The 25121-nt window shown below is 42.1% G+C and overlaps 1 protein-coding gene and 4 non-coding genes across 5 annotated transcripts; all 5 read left to right on the top strand.

The window, feature by feature from the left end:
- The first annotated feature begins 4945 nt into the window (after window positions 1-4945).
- On the top strand, window positions 4946-19458 carry dkc1 (dyskeratosis congenita 1, dyskerin). Its single transcript, XM_067996951.1, has 16 exons — window positions 4946-4999; window positions 6126-6178; window positions 6813-6899; window positions 7439-7530; window positions 7705-7889; window positions 8324-8388; window positions 9283-9409; window positions 9981-10111; window positions 10497-10640; window positions 11160-11280; window positions 11575-11693; window positions 12305-12408; window positions 13389-13440; window positions 14288-14431; window positions 16561-16683; window positions 18224-19458. Exons 1-16 carry the CDS (start codon window positions 4984-4986, stop codon window positions 18281-18283), a joined length of 1623 nt encoding a protein of 540 aa, XP_067853052.1. The 5' UTR covers window positions 4946-4983; the 3' UTR covers window positions 18284-19458.
- On the top strand, window positions 8748-8987 carry LOC137333205 (small nucleolar RNA SNORD17). The gene has a single exon (XR_010965818.1). It is a non-coding gene; the product is annotated as a small nucleolar RNA SNORD17 (small nucleolar RNA).
- On the top strand, window positions 9614-9689 carry LOC137333200 (small nucleolar RNA SNORD83). The gene has a single exon (XR_010965813.1). It is a non-coding gene; the product is annotated as a small nucleolar RNA SNORD83 (small nucleolar RNA).
- Window positions 10293-10427, top strand: LOC137333204 (small nucleolar RNA SNORA36 family). The gene has a single exon (XR_010965817.1). It is a non-coding gene; the product is annotated as a small nucleolar RNA SNORA36 family (small nucleolar RNA).
- LOC137333201 (small nucleolar RNA SNORD83) lies at window positions 11740-11816 on the top strand. The gene has a single exon (XR_010965814.1). It is a non-coding gene; the product is annotated as a small nucleolar RNA SNORD83 (small nucleolar RNA).
- Window positions 19459-25121: the final 5663 nt, after the last annotated feature.

The following is a 25121-nucleotide window of genomic DNA, read 5'->3' as shown; positions in this document are numbered from 1 at the left end:
CCAATTTCCTAACCAAGTCTGTATTTTTCCCTCGATTCCATGGGCTTCTAACTTAGGTAACAGTCTCTTATGTGGGACCTTAATAAACTTGCTGAATGGGCATGTAATTGGCAAATGAATTTCAGTATAGACAAGTGTGAGGTTGTGCATTTTGGTAGGAAGAATAAGGAGGCCACATACTGCTTGGATAATAAGACTCTAAATGGGATAGAGGAGCAAAGGGATCTAGGGATACAGATACTCATCACTAAAAGTAGTAATGCAGGTTAATAAGGCCATTTAAAAAAAAAAGTAAATCAAGCATTAGGGTTCATTTCTAGAGGGATAGAATTGAAAAGCGAAGAAGTTATGTTAAACTTGTATAGAACCTTGGTTAGACCATACTTGGAGTACAAAAGGCAGTAAGGGAGAGTGTACAGAACATGACCGGACAGATGGTCTGAGAAAGCAGGGCAAAGACCAAGGGAAGACTAGATTAAACTGCATTTATTTCAATGCAAGAAGTCTGATGGGCAAGGCAGATGAACTCAGGGCATGGATGGGTACATGGGACTGGGATGTTATAGCTATTACTGAAACATGGCTAAGGGAGGGGCAGGACTGGCAGCTCAATGTTCCAGGGTACAGATGCTATAGGAAAGATAGAGCAGGAGGTAAGAGAGGAGGGGGAGTTGCGTTCTTGATTAGGGAGAACATCACGGCAGTAGTGAGAGGGGATATATCCGAGGGTTCGCCCACTGAGTCCATATGGGTAGAACTGAAAAATAAGAAGGGAGAGATCACTTTGATAGGATTGTACTACAGACCCCCAAATAGTCAACGGGAAATTGAGGAGCAAATATGTAAGGAGATTACAGACAGCTGCAAGAAAAATAGGGTGGTAATAGTAGGGGACTTTAACTTTCCCAACATTGACTGGGACAGCCATAGCATTAGGGGCTTGGATGGAGAGAAATTTGTTGAGTGTATTCAGGAGGAATTTCTCATTCAGTATGTGGATGGCCCGACTAGAGAGGGGGCAAAACTTGACCTCCTCTTGGGAAATAAGGAAGGGCAGGTGACAGAAGTGTTAGTGAGGGATCACTTTGGGACCAGTGATCATAATTCCATTAGTTTTAAGATAGCTATGGAGAAGGATAGGTCTGGCCCAAAAGTTAAAATTCTAAATTGGGGAAAGGCCAATTTTGATGGTATTAGACAGGAACTTTCAGAAGTTGATTGGGAGAGTCTGTTGGCAGGCAAAGGGACATCTGGTAAGTGGGAGGCTTTCAAAAGTGTGTTAACCAGGGTTCAGTGTAAGCACATTCCTTATAAAGTGAAGGGCAAGGCTGGTAGAAGTAGGGAACCTTGGATGACTCGGGAGATTGAGGCACTAGTCAAAAATAAGAAGGAGGCATATGACATGCATAGGCAGCTGGGATCAAGTGGATCCCTTGAAGAGTATAGAGATTGCCGGAGTAGAGTTAAGAGAGAAATCAGGAGGGCAAAAAGGGGATATGAGATTGCTTTGGCAGATCAGGCAAAGGTGAATCCAAAGAGCTTCTACAAATACATAAAGGGCAAAAGGGTAACTAGGGAGAGAGTAGGGCCTCTTAAGGATCAACAAGGTCATCTATGTGCGGAACCACAAGAGATGGGTGAGATCCTGAATGAATATTTCACATCGGTATTTACGGTTGAGAAAGGCATGGATGTTAGGGAACTTGGGGAAATAAATAGTGATGTCTTGAGGAGTGTACATATTACAGAGAGGGAGGTGCTGGAAGTCTTAACGCGCATCAAGGTAGATAAATCTCCGGGACCTGATGAAATGTATCCCAGGACGTTATGGGAGGTTAGGGAGGAAATTGCGGGTCCCCTAGCAGAGATATTTGAATCATCCACCGCTACAGGTGAGGTGCCTGAAGATTGGAGGGTAGCAAATGTTGTGCCTTTGTTTAAGAAGGGCGGCAGGGAAAAGCCTGGGAACTACAGACCAGTGAGCCTGACATCTGTAGTGGGTAAGTTGTTAGAGGGTATTCTGAGGGACAGAATCTACAGGCATTTGGAGAGGCAGGGACTAATTAGGAACAGTCAGCATGGTTTTGTGAGAGGAAAATCATGTCTCACGAATTTGATTGAGTTTTTTGAAGGGGTAACCAAGAAGATAGATGAGGGCTGTGCAGTAGACGTGGTCTACATGGACTTCAGCAAAGCATTTGACAAGGTACCGCATGGTAGGTTGTTACATAAGGTTAAATCTCATGGGATCCAAGGTGAGGTAGCCAATTGGATACAAAATTGGCTTGACGACAGAAGACAGAGGGTGGTTGTAGAGGGTTGTTTTTCAAACTGGATGCCTGTGTCCAGCGGTGTGCCTCAGGGATCGGTGCTGGGTCCGCTGTTATTTGTTATTTATATTAATGATTTGGATGAGAATTTAGGAGGCATGGTTAGTAAGTTTGCAGATGACACCAAGATTGGTGGCATTGTGGACAGTGAAGAAGGTTATCTAGGATTGCAACGGGATCTTGATAAATTGGGCCAGTGGGCCGATGAATGGCAGATGGAGTTTAATTTAGATAAATGTGAGGTGATGCATTTTGGTAGATCGAATCGGGCCAGGACCTACTCCGTTAATGGTAGGGCGTTGGGGAGAGTTATAGAACAAAGAGATCTAGGAGTACAGATTCATAGCTCCTTGAAAGTGGAGTCACAGGTGGATAGGGTGGTGAAGAAGGCATTCAGCATGCTTGGTTTCATTGGTCAGAACATTGAATGCAGGAGTTGGGATGTCTTGTTGAAGTTGTACAGGGCATTGGTGAGGCCACACTTGGAGTACTGTGTACAGTTCTGGTCACCCTATTATAGAAAGGATATTATTAAACTAGAAAGAGTGCAGAAAAGATTTACTAGGATGCTACCGGGACTTGATGGTTTGACTTACAGGGAGAGGTTAGACAGACTGGGACTTTATTCCCTGGAGAGTAGGAGGTTAAGGGGTGATCTTATAGAAGTCTATAAAATAATGAGGGGCATAGATAAGGTCGATAGTCAAAATCTTTTCCCAAAGGTAGGGGAGTCTATAACGAGGGGGCACAGATTTAAGGTGAGAGGGGAGAGATACAAAAGGATCCAGAGGGGCAATTTTTTCACTCAAAGGGTGGTGAGTGTCTGGAACGAGCTGCCAGAGGCAGTGGTAGAGGCGGGTACAATTTTGTCTTTTAAAAAGCATTTGGACAGTTACATGGGGAAGATGGGTATCGAGGGATATGGGCCAAGTGCAGGCAATTGGGACTAGCTTAGTGGTATAAACTGGGCGACATGGACATGTTGGGCCGAAGGGCCTGTTTCCATGTTGTAACTTCTATGATTCTATGATTCTATTAACATAAGAACATAAGAAATAGGAGCAGGAGTAGGCCAATCGGCCCCTCGAGCCTGCTCCGCCATTCAATAAGATCATGGCTGATCTGATCCTAACCTCAAATCTAAATTCATGTCCAATTTCCTGCCTGCTCCCCGTAACTACTTGTTTGTGCGCAGTTTTGGTCTCCATATTGTAAAAAGGATATAGAGGCATTGGAGAGAGTGCAAAGAAGATTCAGAAGGATGATACTGGAACTGAGAGGCTATCCTTATCGGGAAAGGCTGAATAGGCTGCAACTTTTTTTTCCTCTAGGAAAGAGAAGACTGAGGGGTGACCTGATAGAGCTCTTTAAGATAATAGGGTTTGATAGGGAAGATGTGGAGAAAATGTTTCCACTTGTGTGGGAGTTCAAAACTATTGGTCATAAATTTAAAAATTATATAGTTGCTAATAACTTAAATAGGGAATTCAGAAACGTCTTTACCCTAAAGAATATGGAACATGCTACCACAAGGAGTAATTGAGGCAAATAACATTGATGCGGTTGAGGGGAAGCTAGATAAGCACATGAAGGAGAAATAAATAAAAGGGTATCCTGATAGGGTTAGATAAATTGGGAGGGAGGAGGCTCATGTGGATGCTGGTATAGACCAGTTAGATTGAATGGCTTGTTTCTATGCTAGAGTTTTGATGTAGTGTGACACATGAGAGTACTACTTATTGTGAGAGGCTCTAACCCATGCTTGTCAGTTGTATGACAACCAATTAGTGATTATCTGGCTGGGTGGTCATAATTGAGATCTCTTTGGCGTCATGTGTCTCCAAGATGCTATGCTTGGCAATGAAAGTTTGGAACCATATCACCCCTTTCTGGCAGACTCTAATCTGATACCTGAATCTGGCAAGTTTATAGTACTCCAGGGTACTATTAACGAGCTAGCCAAGCTTGTGGAAGCTGAAAGGATCTGTCACTGGGCCAATGCCCCAACGGTTAGCTAGTCAGGCAGTCGGAAACATCGCTAGGTAAGCTGATTGTACTATGTCCACTTGGGGTCCCTATGCCATAGCTGTACCAACGTGGGGTGTGTCTGTGGTGGGAGAGCATACACTTAATGATGGGTTAACAGTAGGATTGTCCTGAAGTCTTCGGGAATTAAAGATTAATCTCTTGAACACTGCTGTGAATACCCCAGGAGCAAAGTCAGAGGGGCATTAAAAAATACTGTCATTAGTTATAAAAATATTGAGATGGATGAAACGCTGTTCGATTTGCTGGGGTGGATGAATGCAGGAGGTCATGTGATGAAACCTTCAAAAATAGGTCCAACCAGAGTTGGTAACTCCAGCAAACAGAAGCCCTAGTATAGATTTCTGAGGAATGTGATTTGAAGACTCATAAACAGGGTGAGCCGTTTCTCCACCTGTTACACGGTCAACTGACCAAAAAGATTACAGACTGCCACTGAACAAGCAAGAACGCACGACAGCAATGGGCATGCGCACAGAGGAGCGCGCGCCTCCTCCTCTGCGTTGTGTGATTGACAGGCGCGGGCGGTGCATTGTGGGACCGGGCGCTGCACCAGACCTGCGCGGCTCCGAGTCCCGCTCGTCCATTTGGAGATAGGAGCGAGAAGATGGCGGACGGAGATGGTGAGTGGCGAGGAGATTGGGGCCGGGCCGGGCCGGGCCGGGCCGGGCCGGGGAGGGGAATGCGGGACTTGGCAATAGTGCAAGGAGAGCGAGGGTACCGGAACGGGTAACTAGGCAGTGGGAGTATACCGCTTGCAGCTTGGAAATCCGTGCGGAGGAGTGTGCGGAGGGCGACAGGCCGGAGATTGCCGGCCACAGGCCTGAGGTTTTTCGCGGGCTTTGCAGTTTCTGTTTCCCCCCCACGAAACTGTTCCATATCGGATCCTGGCAGCTGGAATGAGTTCTCAGCGCGTCCCTCGGCTCTGGATGGCTGATAGTGCCAAGTCTGAGGCTACCTGGAGACCCCGAGCACATGGCCACCGCGTGGCAGCAGACCCAGAGCACCGGGCCTGATTTCTCTTCCGACCTCCCAAAATTGTGCCGCCCATTTCAAACTGCAAACTTAATTTACAACATCTTACAATTGCATCTATGCTATTATACCTTGAACTCACGTCTTTGTCGAATTGCATGGAACATGCAATTTCAGATAATATTATTGTACCTTGATGTACTAAAATCATTAGTACTAATTCAGATTGGTTTCATGCAACATTTCCTGTACCGCAATGAACTCGGGGGTTTGTATTAAGAGGTTAGGGGCATTAGCCGTCTATATGATCATACGGTTATACTAAAAGTTGATAATTTATTTTACTTAAGCTCAGGCCAGTGGACAAATGTGTACTGCTGACCAAGAGCCTTGCTTTTGCTGGCTTTAGTTCAGTGACCACACGTCACAATGTAACCGGGGAAATAATATGAATGGTAACTTTTTTCTTCGTGGGGCTAGATTGTCTGGGAAAGTTAAGATTGCTTGAGGGGCATCTTGATTGTGCTTTGTTGTAGGTAAAGACAAATTAATATTAATCGATTTTGGAGAAATGTTGGGATTTCAATTTAATTGAAATGTCAGTGCACTCCTTGGTCGTAGTTGAGTGTTACAATCCAGTAATGACAACTTGGTACTGCTGGTCACCATTACTGTACTGAAATGGCCTAAAGCCAAGAGGTACACCCAGTAATGAATGTGAACCTTCACTAAAAGGCGAAAAGGTCCTAACTAACTTTATTTGCCTCTTTGCAGCATCTGCTAAGAAACAAAAGAAGAATAAGAAGAGAATTGGGGAAGGTGTTGGGGTATGTATTCAACCTGTTTTTGGTCTGTTCTTGGAAGAACTAGGACTATGAATTTACACTGCTGATAGCTGGTTTCGCTTGAGAAGAGGAGGATGTTTCATGGCAGGTTTTTTTGTAAAACTTCTGCAATTGGGGACAAAAAAGTACTGGTGTGACAAAATAGGCTGGATTTGATTTTTAAGCATGTATTGCTAGAACAGCATGCAAGAGCGTAACACTCAAGGTCACACAGAACAGTTCTCAACAGAAAAGGTATCGGCTCAAGAGTCGAGCCAGATTGGCTGCAAGGACTCTACAAGGTGCATGCTTCTATGGCAAAGGCAGTCAGGTGCTATATTGTTTGAATATGATGGGCATTTAATCATCCTTGCCATTGTCAACGGTTGGCTATCCATCCAATATTGATGAGAAATGCAGTCATCTGTTGCTTTTTGTTTCACTATAACTTGAAAGATTATGCTTCTATGGGTGAAAATGTCTGTAGATCAAAGAACCAGGAGCTGTCTGGGGTAGTAGGTTTGATAAGACACCTGTGTCTGGCCTTTTGAGAAGGGATCAGGGTTGTGTAGTGTGTTTGTGTGGTCGTGTTATACTAATAGGATTCGAAAGTTAGAGTTCTTTCTTTTACTTCCAGGGCATCCAGCAGGTGACAGACTTTCTAATCGAACCAGAGTCAAAGCCAGTGAAGTTAGACACATCTCAGTGGCCCTTGTTGCTGAAGGTAATCTCATTCAAAAGTATGGTTATGATGTAAATGCTGAGTTGCAGATTGTTGATTATGTATTTATGTTTACATATTCAGTATTTGTTTGACCTGTTGATTAAAATAGAACTCACCATCTAGTCCTGCTTTGAGCAAATGATGATCTTGCCTCATCTCTGATGCAGAAGGTCATTGGGCTCAAGCTCACTCCACACTTGAGCACATAATCTAGGCTCACACTGCAGGCGGATAAAGCAAGCCTGCCTGCTCAAAAGGACGAAAAATTTCCCATCGCACAATTTGAAGACGAGCAGGACAGTTCTCATGGTGTGCTGGCGAACATTTAGTTCACGAGTAACACCACCAAAACATTACCTGGTCATTTATGTCATTGCTGTTTGTGGGACCTTGCTGTGTACAAATTGACTGCAGTGTTCACCTATGTAAACAATGGCGATTCTTTGCCTGTGAAGCACTTTGGGATAGCCTGAGGGCAGGACCGGCGCTATAGAAATGCAAGTTCATTCTTTATCTTGAACCCAATCTTTGTATTGCAGAATTTTGACAAACTCAATGTACGAACAGCACATTACACGCCCATTCCAAATGGCTGCTCACCTCTCAAGAGGGAAATTGCCGACTATGTAAGGTGAGTTCATAACTCGGCACAAAACATGGCTGAAGCTTATTATGCAACTGAGCTCCTGTACCTATTCTTGAAGTGCCTGACGTTGATGGTGGGGATGGAGCCGGAACGGTTCCATTTTAGATGTATTAATTGGCTATTGAAAGGCATACTGATATCAGGAGTGTGTCTTGTCAGGTCCGGATTCATTAACCTCGACAAGCCAGCAAACCCGTCCTCGCACGAAGTGGTGGCATGGATACGCAGGATCTTGCGGGTGGAAAAGACTGGTCACAGTGGGACACTGGATCCTAAAGTAACAGGGTGTCTAATTGTGTGTATAGAGCGAGCAACACGACTAGTCAAATCCCAGCAGAGTGCTGGTAAGTGGTTTCGTTCGCCAATCTCAGTCTATTTATAACATATTACAGCTTCATTTTGTGAAATCCCAAGTTATATTGCATTAAGTTTGATCTTTAGGGAGTATTGCTAATTTCTCCAACTGCTTCTATAATGTAGAAAACTGAAACTGATAATAAGCATCAGCTCTGGCTTTATTTCTTTCCAATTTTCAAATCGCAATGTAGTAAAATTCTTGGGTTTGGCTTCCCTAGGATTTAAATGGACTTGGGTGCAATGTAGGTATTTTTAACTAATGGGCATTAGTAACCCCTCAGTGGGTTTGGGGTATCCAAGCATCGCATGTGGAGGGGGCTTAGTAAGGGTCATTATGATTTTGAAATTTCTCAAATGTCACAATCTGTGATACAGTAACTGGCGTGGCCTGTCCTGACGACTCTTCTGCTGTTAATTGTAGGCAAAGAGTACGTGGGAATTGTTCGGCTGCACAATGCTATTGAAAGTGAACTTCAGCTTAGCCGGGTAAGTAAGCCTGTTTCACTTCGTCCTATTAAGAGTTCATTCCCAGTTAGGAGTCCTGAGATGGTTTGTGAGAGATTCTGTAGGGCTCTAGAATCAAGCAGTTCACCTGATTCTGCAAATTGCCCAAACTGGGGTGGGGTGGGGGCGTTCTTCATCATAATTAGGGTGAATAATTTACAGTAAGGTTTCTAAATTACTTGGTTTGTGTTACCTCAGTATGCTTACACAAAAGTTCTGCAGTTAAAGATCTTCATGAACTCTATGTGCCTATTGTAAGGTTGTCTTCTGTAGCATCTGTCTCTATGATATATAATGTCTTTGCTGTATCTGTAAGTGCTTGATGTCTTGATACCGTGTACGTGAAATGATGAATAAGTTTATCCATTCGCCGAGTGACGCTAACCACTTGCTTCACAGCACACTGAGTCCTGTTTTAGGCTCTGGGTGAAGTGCATCCATCTTGTGCCCTGTGACTTCTTGGTGTTCTGCTGAGAAGCTGCTGGTCCCTGATTGGGTGTATGTGGATGTGAGATGGTTTGGCAGGGTTGGGGCCCTTCTGGGATCCAACTCTACAAAGATGAGTGATGCAGTCTGATCACGTACGTAAATAGTTATAATTAGTCATAACTGTTGCCTATGTATAGTTCTTTGGTTGAAATTTCCACAGTGGATGTGCAACACTAGAGCTTATTTATTCTTACATCTGTCAGATTGATGATTCCAATATATTGCGATTTTATGGGGTGGTTGGTAGTTCTGTGTGGAAATTTCAAAAATAATTTCCATTTTGTGAATGACTCATAAAGTGAAATTCTTAACTGAGAGTGTAGCTATATTTATATTGAACCTGCTCAACATTGCCTATACTAAACGTATGTTGTATTCCTCACTCAGGGCTTGGAGATGCTGACTGGGGCCTTATTCCAACGCCCTCCTCTGATTGCTGCAGTTAAGAGACAGTTAAGAGTCCGGACCATCTACGATAGTAAACTAATTGAGTATGATCCAGAGAGGCGGTTAGGTGAGTGATCTGTAATCTCATCAGAGAATGTAGCAACTGAATAGTGTGGAACTTTACATCTTATAGATGAGACAAGCGGAAGTTACTTGACTGACTACATTAATGGAAAGGTGTTGCATGGTTTAAAAACACCCAGAGTAAGAGAATTTTGCAGAATAAACTGTCCTGTCATAGAAACTCACACTGTAGCCAAGCTGCTTTCTAGCCACATGATGTTGAATAGATGACACTAGCACATTGTGCCAAGATGACTCCTATCTATCACCCGTGACTGATGGCTGATGCACGCCCTGGCTTTTTTTTAATAAGAATGTCTAAATCTTGGCTGGCTGAGGTTATATTTGGAGAGTTTGATCAGCTAAAATGTATCTGGGTACAGATTTCAGACACCCCCAACACCCCTGTGAAGGTGGTAATGCAAATGTTGTAATTTTATTATGTTTTGTGTGCTATATGATATTTACTAATTTTTTTGTGTGTGGCTATTTGCCTTGTATTTAGATTACCAGGTTTAAAAATACTTACTGTGTATTGCAACGACTGACCAGTAATGTTTTGTGACCGTGTTCAGGAATCTTTTGGGTGAGCTGTGAAGCGGGGACATATATCCGAACACTGTGTGTACATATGGGTCTGTTGCTTGGTGTCGGAGGTCAGATGCAGGAACTAAGAAGGGTACGATCGGGTGTGAATGGTGAAAAGGTAGGAATAGCCCGCTATTAAATCCTCTAATTTAGCATAAGGAAGTTTACAGGAGACGTTGAAGCTGCCCTTTGGTTAGAGTTTGGTTAATGTAGTTGGGTTAGCATATCCACGCAAGCCTGCTAAACTGCACAAAGATAATGGACTAATGTTTCTAGTGTCTGTTTTATGTCCTGGTTTATCCCAAAGTGTTGAGTTCAGTGCAGGTTGCTTTCCCCCTGTTCTGGTAATTAAACTTTGGAAAAGTGAAAAGCAAGGGGGTCATTGCACATGGTGGGAATGTGTGTGCCCACCAGAAAACTCCTGGCTCACAGTTGCATTTGGAAATATTTTTTTTGTTTATGTTGGTAACTTGAGTTTTAAAGCTTTTGCTTTGTAACTTCAGGATAACATGGTGACAATGCACGACGTGTTGGATGCCCAGTGGCAGTATGACCACAACAAGGACGAGACCTATCTGCGTCGTGTCATCTATCCCCTTGAAAAACTGATGGCATCCCACAAACGGATTGTTATGAAGGACAGTGCAGTAAGTAGAGAAAAAAAACACCAGAAGCTGCTGGAGATACATAACTGGCAAAGACAACAGCTTGGGCACTAACTTGAAACCATACAATTGTGATGAAGGGTTTATACCCAAAATGTTAACATCTTTTCTCTTTACAATGCTCGTGAATCTGATGAGTAAATGCTGTTGTTTTTATACCCACAACAAGTAGATTTACTGAAACTGCTGATGGCAGATCAGAACAGAGTCTGCCTTACAATTGCGACTTTTGGTGGGGTGGGGGGGGGTGGTGCTGGACTTCAGTGGCAACCCTAAATTAGTGTACTGTTGTTCTTTGTTTGCTAAGACGGACCAGTAATTGCTATCGAACTATTTTTACTTGTTTTGAAGTACTAGGGAACTTGAACCTGGCTGTGTCTTGGTTTGTATTTTTAATTTGTACCTCATTTCTGTATGTCCAACCATGCGGTTGTCTCAAAGTCTTGCTGAGCTTCTCGCCTCTAGTCTGGGCTCTCATTAAGTGATTTGTTCTGTTACTAGGTAAATGCTATTTGCTACGGTGCTAAGATCATGCTCCCAGGTCTGCTTCGTTATGAAGATGGGATTGAGGTGAATCAGGAGATCGTTGTTATCACAACAAAGGGAGAAGCAATTTGCATCGGTAATAGAACCTGGAATGAAGTCTTTTAAGTTACGATTTGTGGAATAATTTGGAAATTGCTAAAGGTTTTGCATAGTCCAATTAATGTATTTAGCACATTAACTTTGATCAGAGTTATAGTCATCTAGTGTTAAGTATGTCGCTCCTTTTAAATGTTCATTTTGAGCAAGAGTATGTATGGCTGGCCTCGGGAGAGAAATAGCACTGCGCATGTTCTAAGTGCTGTGTGTGAAGAGGGATATTTGTAACTCTCAATGTATATTGCATTTTAATGTTTTGCATGTCTTGTGGCAGGTATTGCATTAATGACGACGGCAGTGATATCCACATGTGACCATGGTGTTGTAGCAAAGATTAAGCGGGTCATCATGGAGCGGGACACATACCCGCGCAAATGGGGTCTGGGACCAAAGGTAAGTCAAGTTTGTTTGTGTGGTGGACAGGAATCCGGCTGGTCTGGCCACATGATGATCAATGATGAACATTTAGCACCTTGTGCGAAGATGACTTTTATCTATCACCCTTGACTGATGGTAATTACAGCCGACTTGGTTAAAATGTGGAATATCAGACTCGAGCTGTGAAACTGTTAAAACCTGATTGCCGAGATAGCAAAACAAATGCACCAAACGGACTGTCATTGCTTTTTGAAGCATCGAACAGCACAGTCAAAATGTACACTAAGTAAACTGCCTGCATATTAACTGAACAGCTAAAACTGCAGGGCATGTCTGTTTAATTACAGAAAAGGGAAAAGGCAATGCAAATGTCCTTGATCCTCAGGAAGCACATTATTTTTAATTCACAAGGGTGATGGAGACTGATGCCCTCCTATCTGAGGGTTTGGGTTTAAGATCAGTAAGTCAAATTGCCTTAATGGGGAGAATGCTAGAGATTTGGATCAGCTAAAGTACCATTTTAATTAGTGTTGGGAATCAAATATTTGCTGTAAATACCTTTCTGTTTTAGTGAATGACAGTAAAATGTGCACCCCTCTCAATCTGTTCCTGTTTTTATTTTAAAGGCAAGTCAGAAGAAAATGATGATTAAGCAGGGTTTGCTAGATAAACATGGCAAACCAAATGGAAGTACTCCTGCATCATGGAGGAAGGACTATATAGATTACACGTAAGGAAGATTTTCCAGTTGAGAGCTTTGTATTGGGAGAAATGTAAGGAGTCTTACAACACCAGGTTATAGTCCAACAGCTTTATTTGAAATCATAAGCTCCGAAAGCTTGTGATTTCAAATAAAGCTGTTGGACTATAACCTGGTGTTGTAAGACTCCTTACATTTGTCCACCCCTGTCCATCACCGGCATCTCCACACCTTGTATTGGGAGACATGATGTGGAGATGATGAGTCAGTGCAACATTTCTGGCCTAACTTTTTGAGTTCAGTTCAATCTGTATTGTGGTTTTGCCACTAGGTGGTGCTCTTGTCTCACTGGTGTATAATGACCTACATTGCAGTTGTGCCACTGGGTGGTGCTCTTTACTCACTAATGTATAGTGACCTATATTGTGTATTTGATCCTGTCTTTAAACAAGCTTATCACAGACTACATAAAAATTACATACTGGTGAGCGGTCAAGCACATCATGTTTATGTTGTAGAGTCCTAATGTGCACCTGTTTCTGGGTGACAGCAATATGATACTAGGCCTTCAATAGCGTAAAACTGAATTGTTGCAGAACAGTGCCAAACTTTTTTTTTTAAAAGTCACTAACGATAAATTGGTTAAGGATTATCTTTGAAGTTATACTGAGCTGTGTGATAGCAGACAGTTATCCCTTTCCAGTCTGGTGTGGCTTTAGAGGGAGTCAGTCTGCAAGAGGAATTGGCATTGCATCTTCATTCCAAACCAGTGTGAGACTGTATTGGATTCAGCATTTCCGGACATGTTCAGACTTGCAGTGGTAATGGGGTGTGTGTGTTTTTTCTGGCTGCCTTTAGATAACCAGACATAACTCATACATGCTAATAGTGTGACTGAAAGTGTTCCATTGGATTCTTATATTTGATGGGTATTTGCTGAAGGTAACTGACGTTTGCACACCCCTATCAATAATGCATACTGAATCTTACAAATTGTTTTCTTTTTCTAGTCCTGGAAGCGTAGCAGCAGCCGCCAATGTATCACAAATCCAACCGGTGAAGGTAAGTGCTAACGTGTGAGTTGGGAATAGCTGTGGTGAATGAGAATATTCCAGTGACTCAGCCACAATCCGTTCAACCTAATCAGTGATATGTCTATCTCTTGGAGCTAATTAATTCTGATGCTTATACTGAAGTTTGTTCTGCAGAAAATTGATTTCCTCTTGAGATACTGTGATTTATCAGTTTCCTCATTCAGAACCCTGTGTAAGAGTGATGTGGATGTTGGTGATTTGTATATGATTTAAATCTGGGGAGACTCTGCTGACTGTAATTGCATATAGCTACAGAGACTGAATTAGCAGCAAATAATGCTGAATGAATATTTACCCTGGCGTTATGAGCCGTACATTTTACACTCCCTAAAGGAAATGGCCCGATCTGATCAAATGAGTTTTCTCATTTTCTTTCCATGCCACTCTCTGGTCACCTCTACCAGTCCTTTGGTAGTGCTGGATGATGTCTATCTGTGAGTATGTGCACAATGATATTGGGTAATTTACTTTAAGTAGAGGAGGGCACTGTTCTCAGCTTCCCAATGATCTTGCATTTGAAATTGTAAGCTCATTGGGATAGATTCATACAGCACAGAAGGAGGCCATTCTATCCCATTGTTGGATAGATGATGGTCTGTGTCTTGCTTTGGAGTATTGGTGCTACAGAGGAGGCGTTGGCCATCTTTACATGCTCCCAATCATGTGGTTACCTTGTGTACTTGAGACTGGGTGACCGCTGAGTACTTGTAATGAGACCATGTGAGTAGTTAGTGCCCTGATTCTGAATCAAATGGTGGTGTACATTGTAGGGGACCCTGGCATGGTTTTCATTGGTATCATTTTGTGTTCTGCAGAGAAAGAGAGAGAGTGAAAGCGAGAGTGACGAGCCAGTAGTCCCATCCTCCCCAACAACACCAAAATCAGATGCAGAGCTCAGCAAGAAAGACAAAAAGAAAAAGAAGAAAGAAAAGAAGCAACAGTTGTTGCAGGATACAGAAGTAAGTATTGGTAGTATGGTGCAGGCTGGAACCGTTGCAACTTGGACATAATGCAGTTAGTGTTTATAGAGCAAGCAAGGGAAGTTGGGTTTTCCAAAGCACATTTTGGTTTTGCGTGTCAATTAAGAACTGAATGTTATTGGCATTTTTCTCACAAACGCACCCGATTGTACTTCATCAAAGTGGGTGCTCATGTTGTAGCTTACAGTTACATAGAATGTACAGGACAGAAACAGGCCGTTTGGCGCAACAGGTCCGTGCCAGTGTTTATGCTCCATGTGAGCCTACTTCATCTAACCCTATCAGTATATCCTTCTATTCCTTTCTCCCTCATGTGTTTATCTAGCTTCCCTTTAAATGCATCTATGCTCGTCGCCTCAATTATTCCTTGTGGTAGCAAGTTCCACATTCTAATCGCTCTCTGGGTAAAGAAGTTTCTCCTCAACCTTTCCTGATAGGTATAACTTCTCACTTCTGATATCATCCTAGTAAATCTTTTTTGTACCTTCTCCAGTGCCTCTATATCCTTTTTATAATATGGAGAGCAGAACTGTTCACCGTACTCCAAGTGTGCTCTAACCAAGGTTTCACAAGTTTAACATAACTTCTCTGCGTACCAATTCTATCCCACTAGAAATGAATCCCAGTGCTTGGTTTTCTTTTTTTTTATGGCTATTTTCAGTGATTTGTGTATCTGTACCCCCAGATCCCTCTGCTCCTCTACCCCATTTAGACTCTTCTTATCCAAGCAGTATGTGGCCCCCTTATTCTTCATACCAAAATGTAATACCTTACACTTGTCTATATTCAAATTCATTTCCCAATTACATGACCATTCTGCAAGTTTATTAACGTGTTCCTGTATTTTGTTGCGGTCCTCCTCGGTATTAACTGTACCCCTCAAATTTGGTATCGTTACCAAGTTTTGAAATTGTGTCAATGATTCGACTTGACACCAATTGAATATAGTGATAAACTTCATACAAGGATCAACACATGCAAGTGTCCAAGCAGTAGTTAACAGTACAGAACAAGAATTATATTTTACGTTCTGGGTAGAAGTTGTGTCAGCTTCTCTCCTACTTTCTTTCTCCTCTACCCTGAGTCTGAGTAGGGGCTGGCTACTTATACATCGAGTTAATCCCCGGCCCCCCTTTTCACTGCAGCAAATAAGGTTCCCTTATCAGCACTTTGAGGACCACCGTTTGTTTCACTGTTATTGCCTCAGATAGCATGGTTGTTTGTTTTTAACCACGGGTATTACTGCACTAAGGCTGATTCCTGTTGTTTCTCACTCATAACCCGGTTATGTCTAATCCTTTGATTTCCTCATACATTTGTTTGAAAACTATCTTTTATAATTGTACTTCTGAGTCCAAATCGTTATGTAAATGGTGAACAACAATGGTCCTTGTGGAACACCACTTCCCACATTTTGCGAACAATGAATGTTATATGGGAATCTCCAAAGTTCTTGCATATGGTCTTTTTGAGCAGGAGTTACTAAACTGTACTCTGGATCGGGAGTGCTGGATGACTCTAGTCTACTCCCCTGACTTGTGTACTCAATCACTGAGGTGAACTGTAACATCCTTGCTGCCACCCCAGCTTTTCTCAACAAACTTGACAGGCTTAGGGTCAAACCATCCATCTTCCCAGTCTGCATGCCTTGTTTCTGCACTCAGCAATGCTTATGACAACTGGACTGGCAGAGAAGTAATAAATTAGCTATATTTCACTTTGATCTAACCCAGATTCTTTCAGTTACCTGGGAATGGATTGATTCAGTAAATTATTCTGGATGAAGTCTTGACTGATTTAACCAGAATTATTTCAGACCATGTTGTATTTGCAATGCTTATCTAGATCTTAGTTTTGGGGAATTATGTATGACGAGAAACTGTCTCTTTAGTGCAGAGTCAGTAGTTTCTGTTACAGAAAGTTACTATTTTGAGTAGTGTAGTTTTGTTTTCTGTAAGCACTCCAATTAGGAGATACCAAAATGGAGCCATTTATGCTCTGGGCACCTATGTTTGGTTAAATGCAACGTTGAGGGCAATTTTGTGCACTCAAGGACATTGTTCACATGTGCTTCCAAGTTATGTTCACTGGTCTTTTACTTTCTACAGGTGAAAAGTGAAAGCGACGGGCTAGAATCTACCCCAGTGACGCCCAAGTCCGAGCCAGAACTGAGCAAGAAGGAGAAGAAGAAAAAGAAAAAAGAGATGGAAATGGGGAAATCTGGGACTGGTGTAAGTGGTTTTGATAGCCATTCAGAAAAAAATGATCTTACGGGTTTCTTCGCAACTTTTATTATTGTCGCCAAATAACTGAATAGTTTTATCTTGCTGGCAGGTAACTTGAGATGCAGTAATGCTCTTATTAGATTGATACAGCACAGAAGGAGGCCATTCGGCCCATTGTGCCCGTGCTGGCTTTTTTGAAAGAGCAGTCCAATTAGTCCCACTCCCCTGCTTTTTCCCCTTCCAAGTATTTATCCAAGTTCCTTTTTGAAAGTTATTATTGAATCTGCTTCCATCACTTTTTCAAGCAGTGCGTTCCAGATCATCATAACTCGCTGCGTTAAAAAAAATGTTTCCTCGTGTTGCCTCTGTTTCTTTTGCCAATTACCTTAAATCTGTGTCCTCTGGTTACCAACCCTTCTGCGACTGGAAACAGTTTCTCCTTATTTACGCTTATCAAAATCCTTCATGATTTTGAACACCTATCAAATCTCCCCTTAACCTCCTCTGATCTAAGGAGAACAATCCCAACTTTTCTAGTCTCCAAATAACTGAAGTCCTGCATTCTAGTAAATCTAATCTGTACCCTCTCCAAGGCCTTGACATCCTTCCGAACATGTGGTGCCCAAAATTAGCCACAATAGCTGGGGCCTAACGCGTGTTTTACAAAGATTTAGCGTAACTTCCTTGCTTTTGTACTCTGTCTCAATTTATAAAGCCAAATGATCCCGTATGCCTTTTTAACAGCCTTCTCAAACTTGTTCTGCCACCTTCAAAGACTTGTGCATGTACACCTCCTTGTCCCTCTGTTCCTACACCCCCTTTAAAATTGTACCATTTAGTTTATATTGCCTATTGTCTTCCTACCAAAATGAATCACCACACTGCTCTGCATTAATTTCATCTGCCATGTCTGCCCAGTTCACCAGTCTGTCTTCCTGAAGTCTGTTACTATTCTCTTCGCTGTTTACTACATTTCCGAGTTTTGTGTCATCTGCAAACTTCGAAATTATGCTCTGTATACCCTCGTCCAGATCGTGAATATTATCAAAAAGAGCAGTGGTCCTAATACTCACCACTGTATACTTCCCTCCAGTCTGAAAAACAACCGTTCACCACTCAGTAGCCGATTTTGCTAACGAGTTTATTATGTGCACGCAGCAGTTGTGATGTATACTATAGTGGACCCAGGAATGTACTTTTGTGTCAAAAATAGGTCTGTATTTTGGGGGTAAGTGGCTATTTGCTGCCCTCATGGGCTGGTACTGGAGTTGTATGCTGAAATGGTTCTATCTTTGTTCAGTATAAATACAGTGGTATTAAGCTGTCTTCCTTGTAAATTTTGGCTTCTGTCACGTAAATGACTTTGTTTGCAATCAGTGAATGCTGGTGACTCCGCTTGCTGATCACTTCTAAGGTCCTTGTGATTACTTGGCTGTTCATTTGGAATAGGAGATGGAGTGCCTAGGTATCCCCATTAGCAGTTAAATTGCTAGTGTAAAAGATTGTTACAGGCATTTCGTTTGTTAATGGGATTAATCATCCACAGGACACTGAAAGCTCTAAAAAGAAGAAAAAGAAAAAGGAAAAAGCTGCAACAGGCGAGTAATGGAGTGTCTCAGAACATCTCAATTTTTCACAAACTTTTGCCTGGCTGACGGGAGGAATGTTGATCGCCGTGGGATAGAATCTGAGGAAAATGCACTGCCTTAATGATTTCCACCCCATCTATCAGAGACATTAAAGTTGTGCTGTGTTTGAATGACCTTCACACTTGTTGATATGTGCAATCTTGTAACCGGGTTCTTGCTCTTACATTCAGTTCACTATCCTGTTGTAAGGGTAGTAGTTGTAAGGGATGTTCATAAACTGATGCATTCGTTGTGTTTATCATGTTCATAGCTAATGCTCTAGGAATGGTGCATTGCTGTGATGTGGAAAGAATATGCGGAGGCAGAAGAGAACTAGCAAATGCTTTCAGCAGCTGTCAGTACTTCATCGTATAAAGGAGAATAGCTAGCTGTGCCTCATTATTGTTAAGAGTATTTCGTGTGATGCCAATTCCTTTGTTCAAGGGACACTTTTTTTCAATATCTATGTTGGCAGTGGGAATTGAAATAGTGCAACACTTCTACATTGAATCTGGTATCTGCCTAATGTCTGATGTCAGGAAGTCTTGGGTTGTAATTGTTCTGTGACTGCTTTCAGTTGTAAAACTTTTATACTTGGGTGAAGCATTATTTGCAAAATATGTCCATGTGGATTGAATACCAAAATTGTCCTGGTCTCCACTGCTGATCAGGTATACTTGCTCTGAATTTGGCCCATGTTGCTTTCCTAGCTTTTTTGTGTTCATTTGTTATAGTCATTTGGTTTAAATGAGGTCTGACTTTTCATTGAAGAATGTAACAGGCTGCTACCTCCTACTTACCCTCACAAAACCGAGTTGGACATTTAACCAGAAGAGTCTGAACGGTGAAGATTTTGTCTCCATCCATCTTGGCTAGGGTTCATCCCTATAATGGGATGAATCTGGAGGTCACTTCCAATATGAATATTTCAACTATTTTTGTATTGGTGATCCAGGTTACCATAATAGTTATGTACATTGTAATAAAACTAAATGCCGTTTTTTTTTGAATCCAATACACTTTGCCTTTCCAGATGTGCTGTGGTTTGGGTTCAGCCAGTTTCTGAGCCAAGTGCACATTTAGAGTAACTGTACAGGCATGTCTGAATCTTGTAACAGACTTAGTCATTTTTTAAATAAATGGCTTTTTTCTATTTACCGTTTTTCTTGCAGTATGTACGTTCGCCCAAATTGTTGTCTCTTGCAGAAGACTGAATGCAAAATATACGATTAGCAAGAAAGTTGACCACTGTGTTGCTGCATATTTGCTATATTCAGTCAGGTTTTGGGATATTTTATTGTTTCATTTTTAAAAATTTACACTTTCAACATGGAGTGCTCCACATTTTTCTACAAAAGGCTGGTCCATAGCAGCAGCTTAACTTCCATGCAAATAAATAGAGATGTGGAATATGTCAGCAGCTCAGATTTGCAAGAAACCTCAACTGCTGTCACTAAATCTGTCCTTTTCATATTTTATAAATACATGTGGAAGGATCTCTTTCGGGTTTAAAGTATTTCCATCTGCTTTTCCGCTATAAACCTTACTTACGTAGCCGGTGTGCCAATATCCGGAGGCTCTACATTAGGAATTGCTCTCCCTGAAACCAGTCATGGGTACAGCACAGAAGGAGGCCATCGTCCCTGTGCCGGCTATCCAATTAGTCTCACTTCCCTATAACCCTGTAAATTTTTTCCCTTCAAGTATTTATCCAATTCCCTTTTGAAAGTTACTATTGAATCTGCTTCTACCACCCTTTCAGGTAGTGCATTCCAGATCATTACAACTGGCTGTGTTTAAAAAAAAAAAAAATTTCTTCATGTCGTCCCTGGCTCTTTGCTGATCACCACCGTAAATCTGTGTCCTTTGGTTACCGACTCTTCTGCTACAGGAAACAGTTTCTCCTTATTTACTGTTCATGATTTTGCGCACCTTTATCAAATCTCCCCCTAACCTCTTCTATAAAAAAAAAGGAGTAGGCCATTTGTCCCCTCAAGCCTGCTAGACTATTCAATAAGTTCATGGTTGATCTTCGACCTCACTTTCCTGCCCGATTCCCATTGAGTCCAAAAATCTATCTATCTCAGTCTTCAATATACAAACAACTGAGCATCCTCAGCCCTCTGGGGTGGAGAATTCCAAAGATTCACAACCCTCTGAGTGAAGAAATTTCTCATCTCAGTCCTAAATGGCCGACCCCTTATCCTGAGACAATGCCCTCTAGTTCTCTTGTCCCTCGAGTCAGGCGAAACAGCCTCTCAGCATCTACCCTGTCAAACCCTCAGAATTTTATATGTTTCAATGAGATCACCTCTCATTCTTCTAAACTCGAGATAGGCCCATTGTAATCAATCTCTTCATAGGACAACCCTCTCATCCCAGGAATCAATCTAGTGAACCTTTGTTGCACTGCCTCTAAGGCAAGCATATCCTTCCATAGGTAAGGAGACCAAAACTACACTGTACTCTTGGTGTGGTCTTGCCAAACACTGTATAATTGCAGCAAGACTTCCTTACTCTTATTCCAACCCCCTTGCAATAAAGGCCAACATTTCATTTGCCTTCCTAATTGCTTGCTGTAACTGCATGTTAACTTTCTGTGTTTTGTATACAAGGATACCTAAATCCCTCCGAACACCAACATTTAATAATTTATCACCATTAAAAAAAAATCTGTTCTATTCTTTCTACCAAATTGAATAACCTCCCATTTCCCCACATTATACTCCATGTCCTACCTTCTTGCCCTCTCATTTAACCTGTCTATATATTGCTTTGCAGACTCTTTACATCCTCCTCACAGCTTTCTTTCCCACCTAGTTTTGTATTGTCAGCAAACTTGGATACATTACACTCGGTCCCTTCATCTAAGTCATTAATATAGATTGTAAATAGCTGAGGCCCAAGCACTGATTCTTGCAGCACCATACTAGTTATAGCCTGCTAACCTGAAAATGACTTGTTTATTTCTGCTCTCTATTTTCTGTCCTTTAACCAATCCTCTATCCATGCTAAAATATTACCCCCAACCCCATGAGCCCTTGTGTAACAACCTTACGTGTGGCACCTTATCGAATGCCTTTTGAAAATCAAAATGTACTGCATCCATTGGTTCCCCTTTATCTAACCTGCTAGTTACATCCTCAAAAAACATGTTTTGACAAATATAATTTCCCTTTCACCAAACCATGTTGACTGCCTAATCATATTATGATTTTCTAAGTGCCCCGTTATCACTTCCAGCATTTTCCCGATGACTGATGTCAGGCTAACTGGCCTGTAGTTTGCTGTTTTCTCTTTCCTTTCTTGAATAGCGGTGTTACATTTGCTACCTTCCAATCCACCGGGACCATTTTAGAATCTAGGGAATTTTGGAAGATCACAACCAATGCATCTACATTCTCTGCAGCCACCTCTTTTAGAACCCTAGGATGTAGGCCATGAGATCCAGGGGATTTGTCAGCTTTATAGCCCCATTAATTTCTCCAGTACTCTTTCTTTACTAATAATTACTTTTAAGCTCCTCACTCTCATTAGACCCTTGGTTCCCTGCTATTTCTGTTCTTCTGTGAAGACCGACAGAAATCTTTTGTTTAACATCTTTGCCATTTCCTTATTCCCCATTGTAATTTCTCCTGTCTCAGCCTCTAAGGGACCCATATTTACTTTTTCTACTCTTTTCCTTTTTACGTACTTGTAGAAGCTCTTACAATCTATTTTTATGTTTCTTGCTAAGTTACTCATATTTTCTCCCTTTTTTTTGGTCACCCTTTGCTGGTTTTTAAAACACTCCCAATCCTCAGGCTTACTACTCTTGGCAACATTATCTACACTATAAACCTCTTAGTCTAATACTATCCTTAACTTCTTTAGTTAGCCACGGATGGATCATTTTTCCTGTGGAGTTTTTATTCCTCAATGGAATGTATATTCATTGAGAATTATAACATATTTCTTTAATTGTTCACCATTGCTTATCTACCATCATATCTTTTAATCTAATTTCCTAATCAACCTTAGCCAATTTGCCCCTCATACCCATGTAATTGGCTTTGTTTAAAATGCTAGATTCAGCCTTAATACGTCACTCTTAACCTCAATGTGAAATTCTATTTTATGATCACTCTTACCCCAGAGGATCTGTTACTATAAGATTACTAATTAACCCTGTCTCATTACACAAGACAAGATCTAAAATACCCTGTTCCCTGGTTGGTTCCACGACGTATTCTAGGAATCTGTCATGAATGCATTCCTTGAACTCATCCTCCAAACTGCTTTTGCCAAATTGATTTGCCTAGCCTACATGAAGATTAAAGTCCCCCATGATTATTGCATTACCTTTGTTACAAGCTCCTCTTATTTCTTGATTATACTCTATCCACCAGTATACCTACTGTTAGGGGCCCATAAATTACTCCCACCAGTGTTTTCTGCCCCTTGTTATTTCTTATCTCCACCCATACTGATTCTACTTCATGATCTTCCAAGCCAAGATCCTTTCTCACTACTGCCTTTATGTCATCCTTTATTATCAGGGCTACCCCACCGCCCCACCCTTTTCCATTTTGTCCATCTTTTTGAAAAGTCCCCTGGAATATTTAGTTCCCAACCTCGGTCACCTTGCAACCACGACTCGGTAATGGCTACTAGATCAAACCCATTTAATTCGTCTATCTTGTTACGTGCATTCAGATAAAGCACGTTTACTTCTAACTTTTTACTTTTTTCCCCCTGATTTGACCTTATTCAACAATGCACTAATACCGTTAAACTCTCTGTTCCTTCTTGATACACTCTGCTTATCTTTACCCAAATTGCTACACTGCTCTATGGCCTTGACTTTTCTCTTTAGATATATAAATTTACCCTTACCTGAACCCTACCCCCCTTTTTAGTTTAAAGCCGTTTCTACCGCCCTATTCGATTCGCCAGGTCACTGGTCCCAACCTGGATTAAGTGGAGCCCATCCCAATGCCAGTGTCCCATGAATTGAAATCCCTGTCTCCCACACCACTCTTTGAGCCATGCATTTAACTTTCCGATCTGTTTGACCCCATGCCAATTTGCACATGGCTCAGGTAGTAATCCAGAAATTCTTACCTTTGAGGTTCTGCTTATTAATTTGGACTCTAGCTTCTCAAATTCCCTCAGCAGAACCTCATTTCTAGTTCTACCTATGTCATGAAAACTGGATCCTCCCCCTCATGCTCCAAGTTCTTCTTCGAGGAGATATCCTTAACCCTGGCACCGGGCAGGCAACACAACCTTCGAGACTCCTGGTCGCAGCTGCAGACAATAGTATCTATCCACATGACTATACTATACCTAATTAACATTTTTATTCACTCGATATTTTTATTTTAATTAACTAATTAGTTTATCTAGTTTAAGTTATTAATTTAATAAAGTAACACCAAGTTATAGTTTCCCAGTTCTTAGTTTAAACGATTGCCCTAGCTTAGAGACCAAAAAAATGGTAATACCAACCAATCTCCTACGACCGTGACGTCACTCCCTTGATTATTTTTTTGTTTGTTTTCTTTTGCTTTTGATTTCACCGGGAGTGGTTCCCGGGCCTCCTGCTCAGGTCCACTCTCTCGTGTTACTGACGCCCCTTTTATAGGGAGTGGTTCCTGGGCCTCCCGCTCAGGTCCACTCTCTCGTGTTACTGACGCCCGTTTTATAGGGAGTGGTTCCCGGGCCTCCCGCTCAGGTCCGCTTTCTCGTGTTACTGACGCCCCTTTTATCGGGAGTGGTTCTCGGGCCACCCGCTCAGGTCCGCTCTCTCGTGTTACTGACGCCCGTTTTATAGGGAGTGGTTCCTGGGCCTCCCGCTCAGGTCCGCTCTCTCGTGTTACTGAGCCCGGAGTGGTTCCTGGGCCTCCCGCTCAGGTCCACTCTCTCGTGTTACTGCCGCCTCTTTTATAGGGAGTGGTTCTCGGGCCTCCTGCTCAGGTCCGCTCTCTTGCACTATTCTAAGGAGAACAACCCCAGCTTCTCCAGTCTCTCCACATAGCTGATGTCCCTCAACCCTGGCGCCATTCTAGTAAATCTCTTCTGTACCCTCTCTAAGGTCTTGACATCCTTCCTAAAGTGTGGTGCCTAGAATTGAACACAATACTCTAGCTGAGGCCCAACAAGTGTTTTATAGAGGTTTAGTATAACTTCCTTGCTTTTGTACTCTATGCCTCTATTAATAAAGCCCAGGATCTCATATGCTTTTTTAACAGCCTTCTCAACTTGTCCTGCCACCTTCAAAGATTTGTGTACATACACCCCCAGGTCTATCTGTTCCTGCACCCCCTTTAAAATTGTACCATTTAGTTTATATTGCCTCTCCTCATTCTTCCTACCAAAATGCATCACTTCACACCTCTCTGCGTTAAATTTCATCTGCCATATGTCTGCCCATTTTACCAGTCTGTCCATGTCCTCCTGAAGTCTGTTGCCATCTTCCACATTGTTTACTATATTTCCGAGTTTCGTGTTATCTGCAAACTTTGAAATTATACCCAAGTCCAGGTTATTAATATATATCAAAAAGAGCCGTGGTCCTAATACTGACCCCTGGGGAACACCACTGTATACTTCCCCCCCCAAGTCTGAAAAACAACCGTTTGCCACTGCTCTCTGATTTCTGTCTCCTAGCCAATTTTGTATCCAGGCTGCCACTGTCCCTTTAATCATGGAATCATAGAAGGTTACGGAAGGAGGCTATTTGGCCCATCGAGTCCGCGCCGGCTCAATGCATGAGCAATCCAGCTGTTCCCACTGCCCCGCCCTATCCCCGTAGCCCTGCACATTTTTTTGTTT

The sequence above is a fragment of the Heptranchias perlo genome, chromosome 15 (assembly GCF_035084215.1).
Source record: "Heptranchias perlo isolate sHepPer1 chromosome 15, sHepPer1.hap1, whole genome shotgun sequence".
Classification (NCBI taxonomy): domain Eukaryota; kingdom Metazoa; phylum Chordata; class Chondrichthyes; order Hexanchiformes; family Hexanchidae; genus Heptranchias; species Heptranchias perlo.
Note: the sequence above shows the minus strand (reverse complement) of the source record. Positions and strands in the feature narration are given on the sequence as shown.

What these genes read in the sequence shown, in the direction of transcription:
- dkc1 (XM_067996951.1), top strand. An exon ending in GAATTGGGGAAGGTGTTGGG is followed by an intron (nt 6,179 to 6,812) that starts GTATGTATTCAA and finishes TTTTACTTCCAG; the next exon opens with GGCATCCAGCAGGTGACAGA. An exon ending in CAAATCCCAGCAGAGTGCTG is followed by an intron (nt 7,890 to 8,323) that starts GTAAGTGGTTTC and finishes TGTTAATTGTAG; the next exon opens with GCAAAGAGTACGTGGGAATT.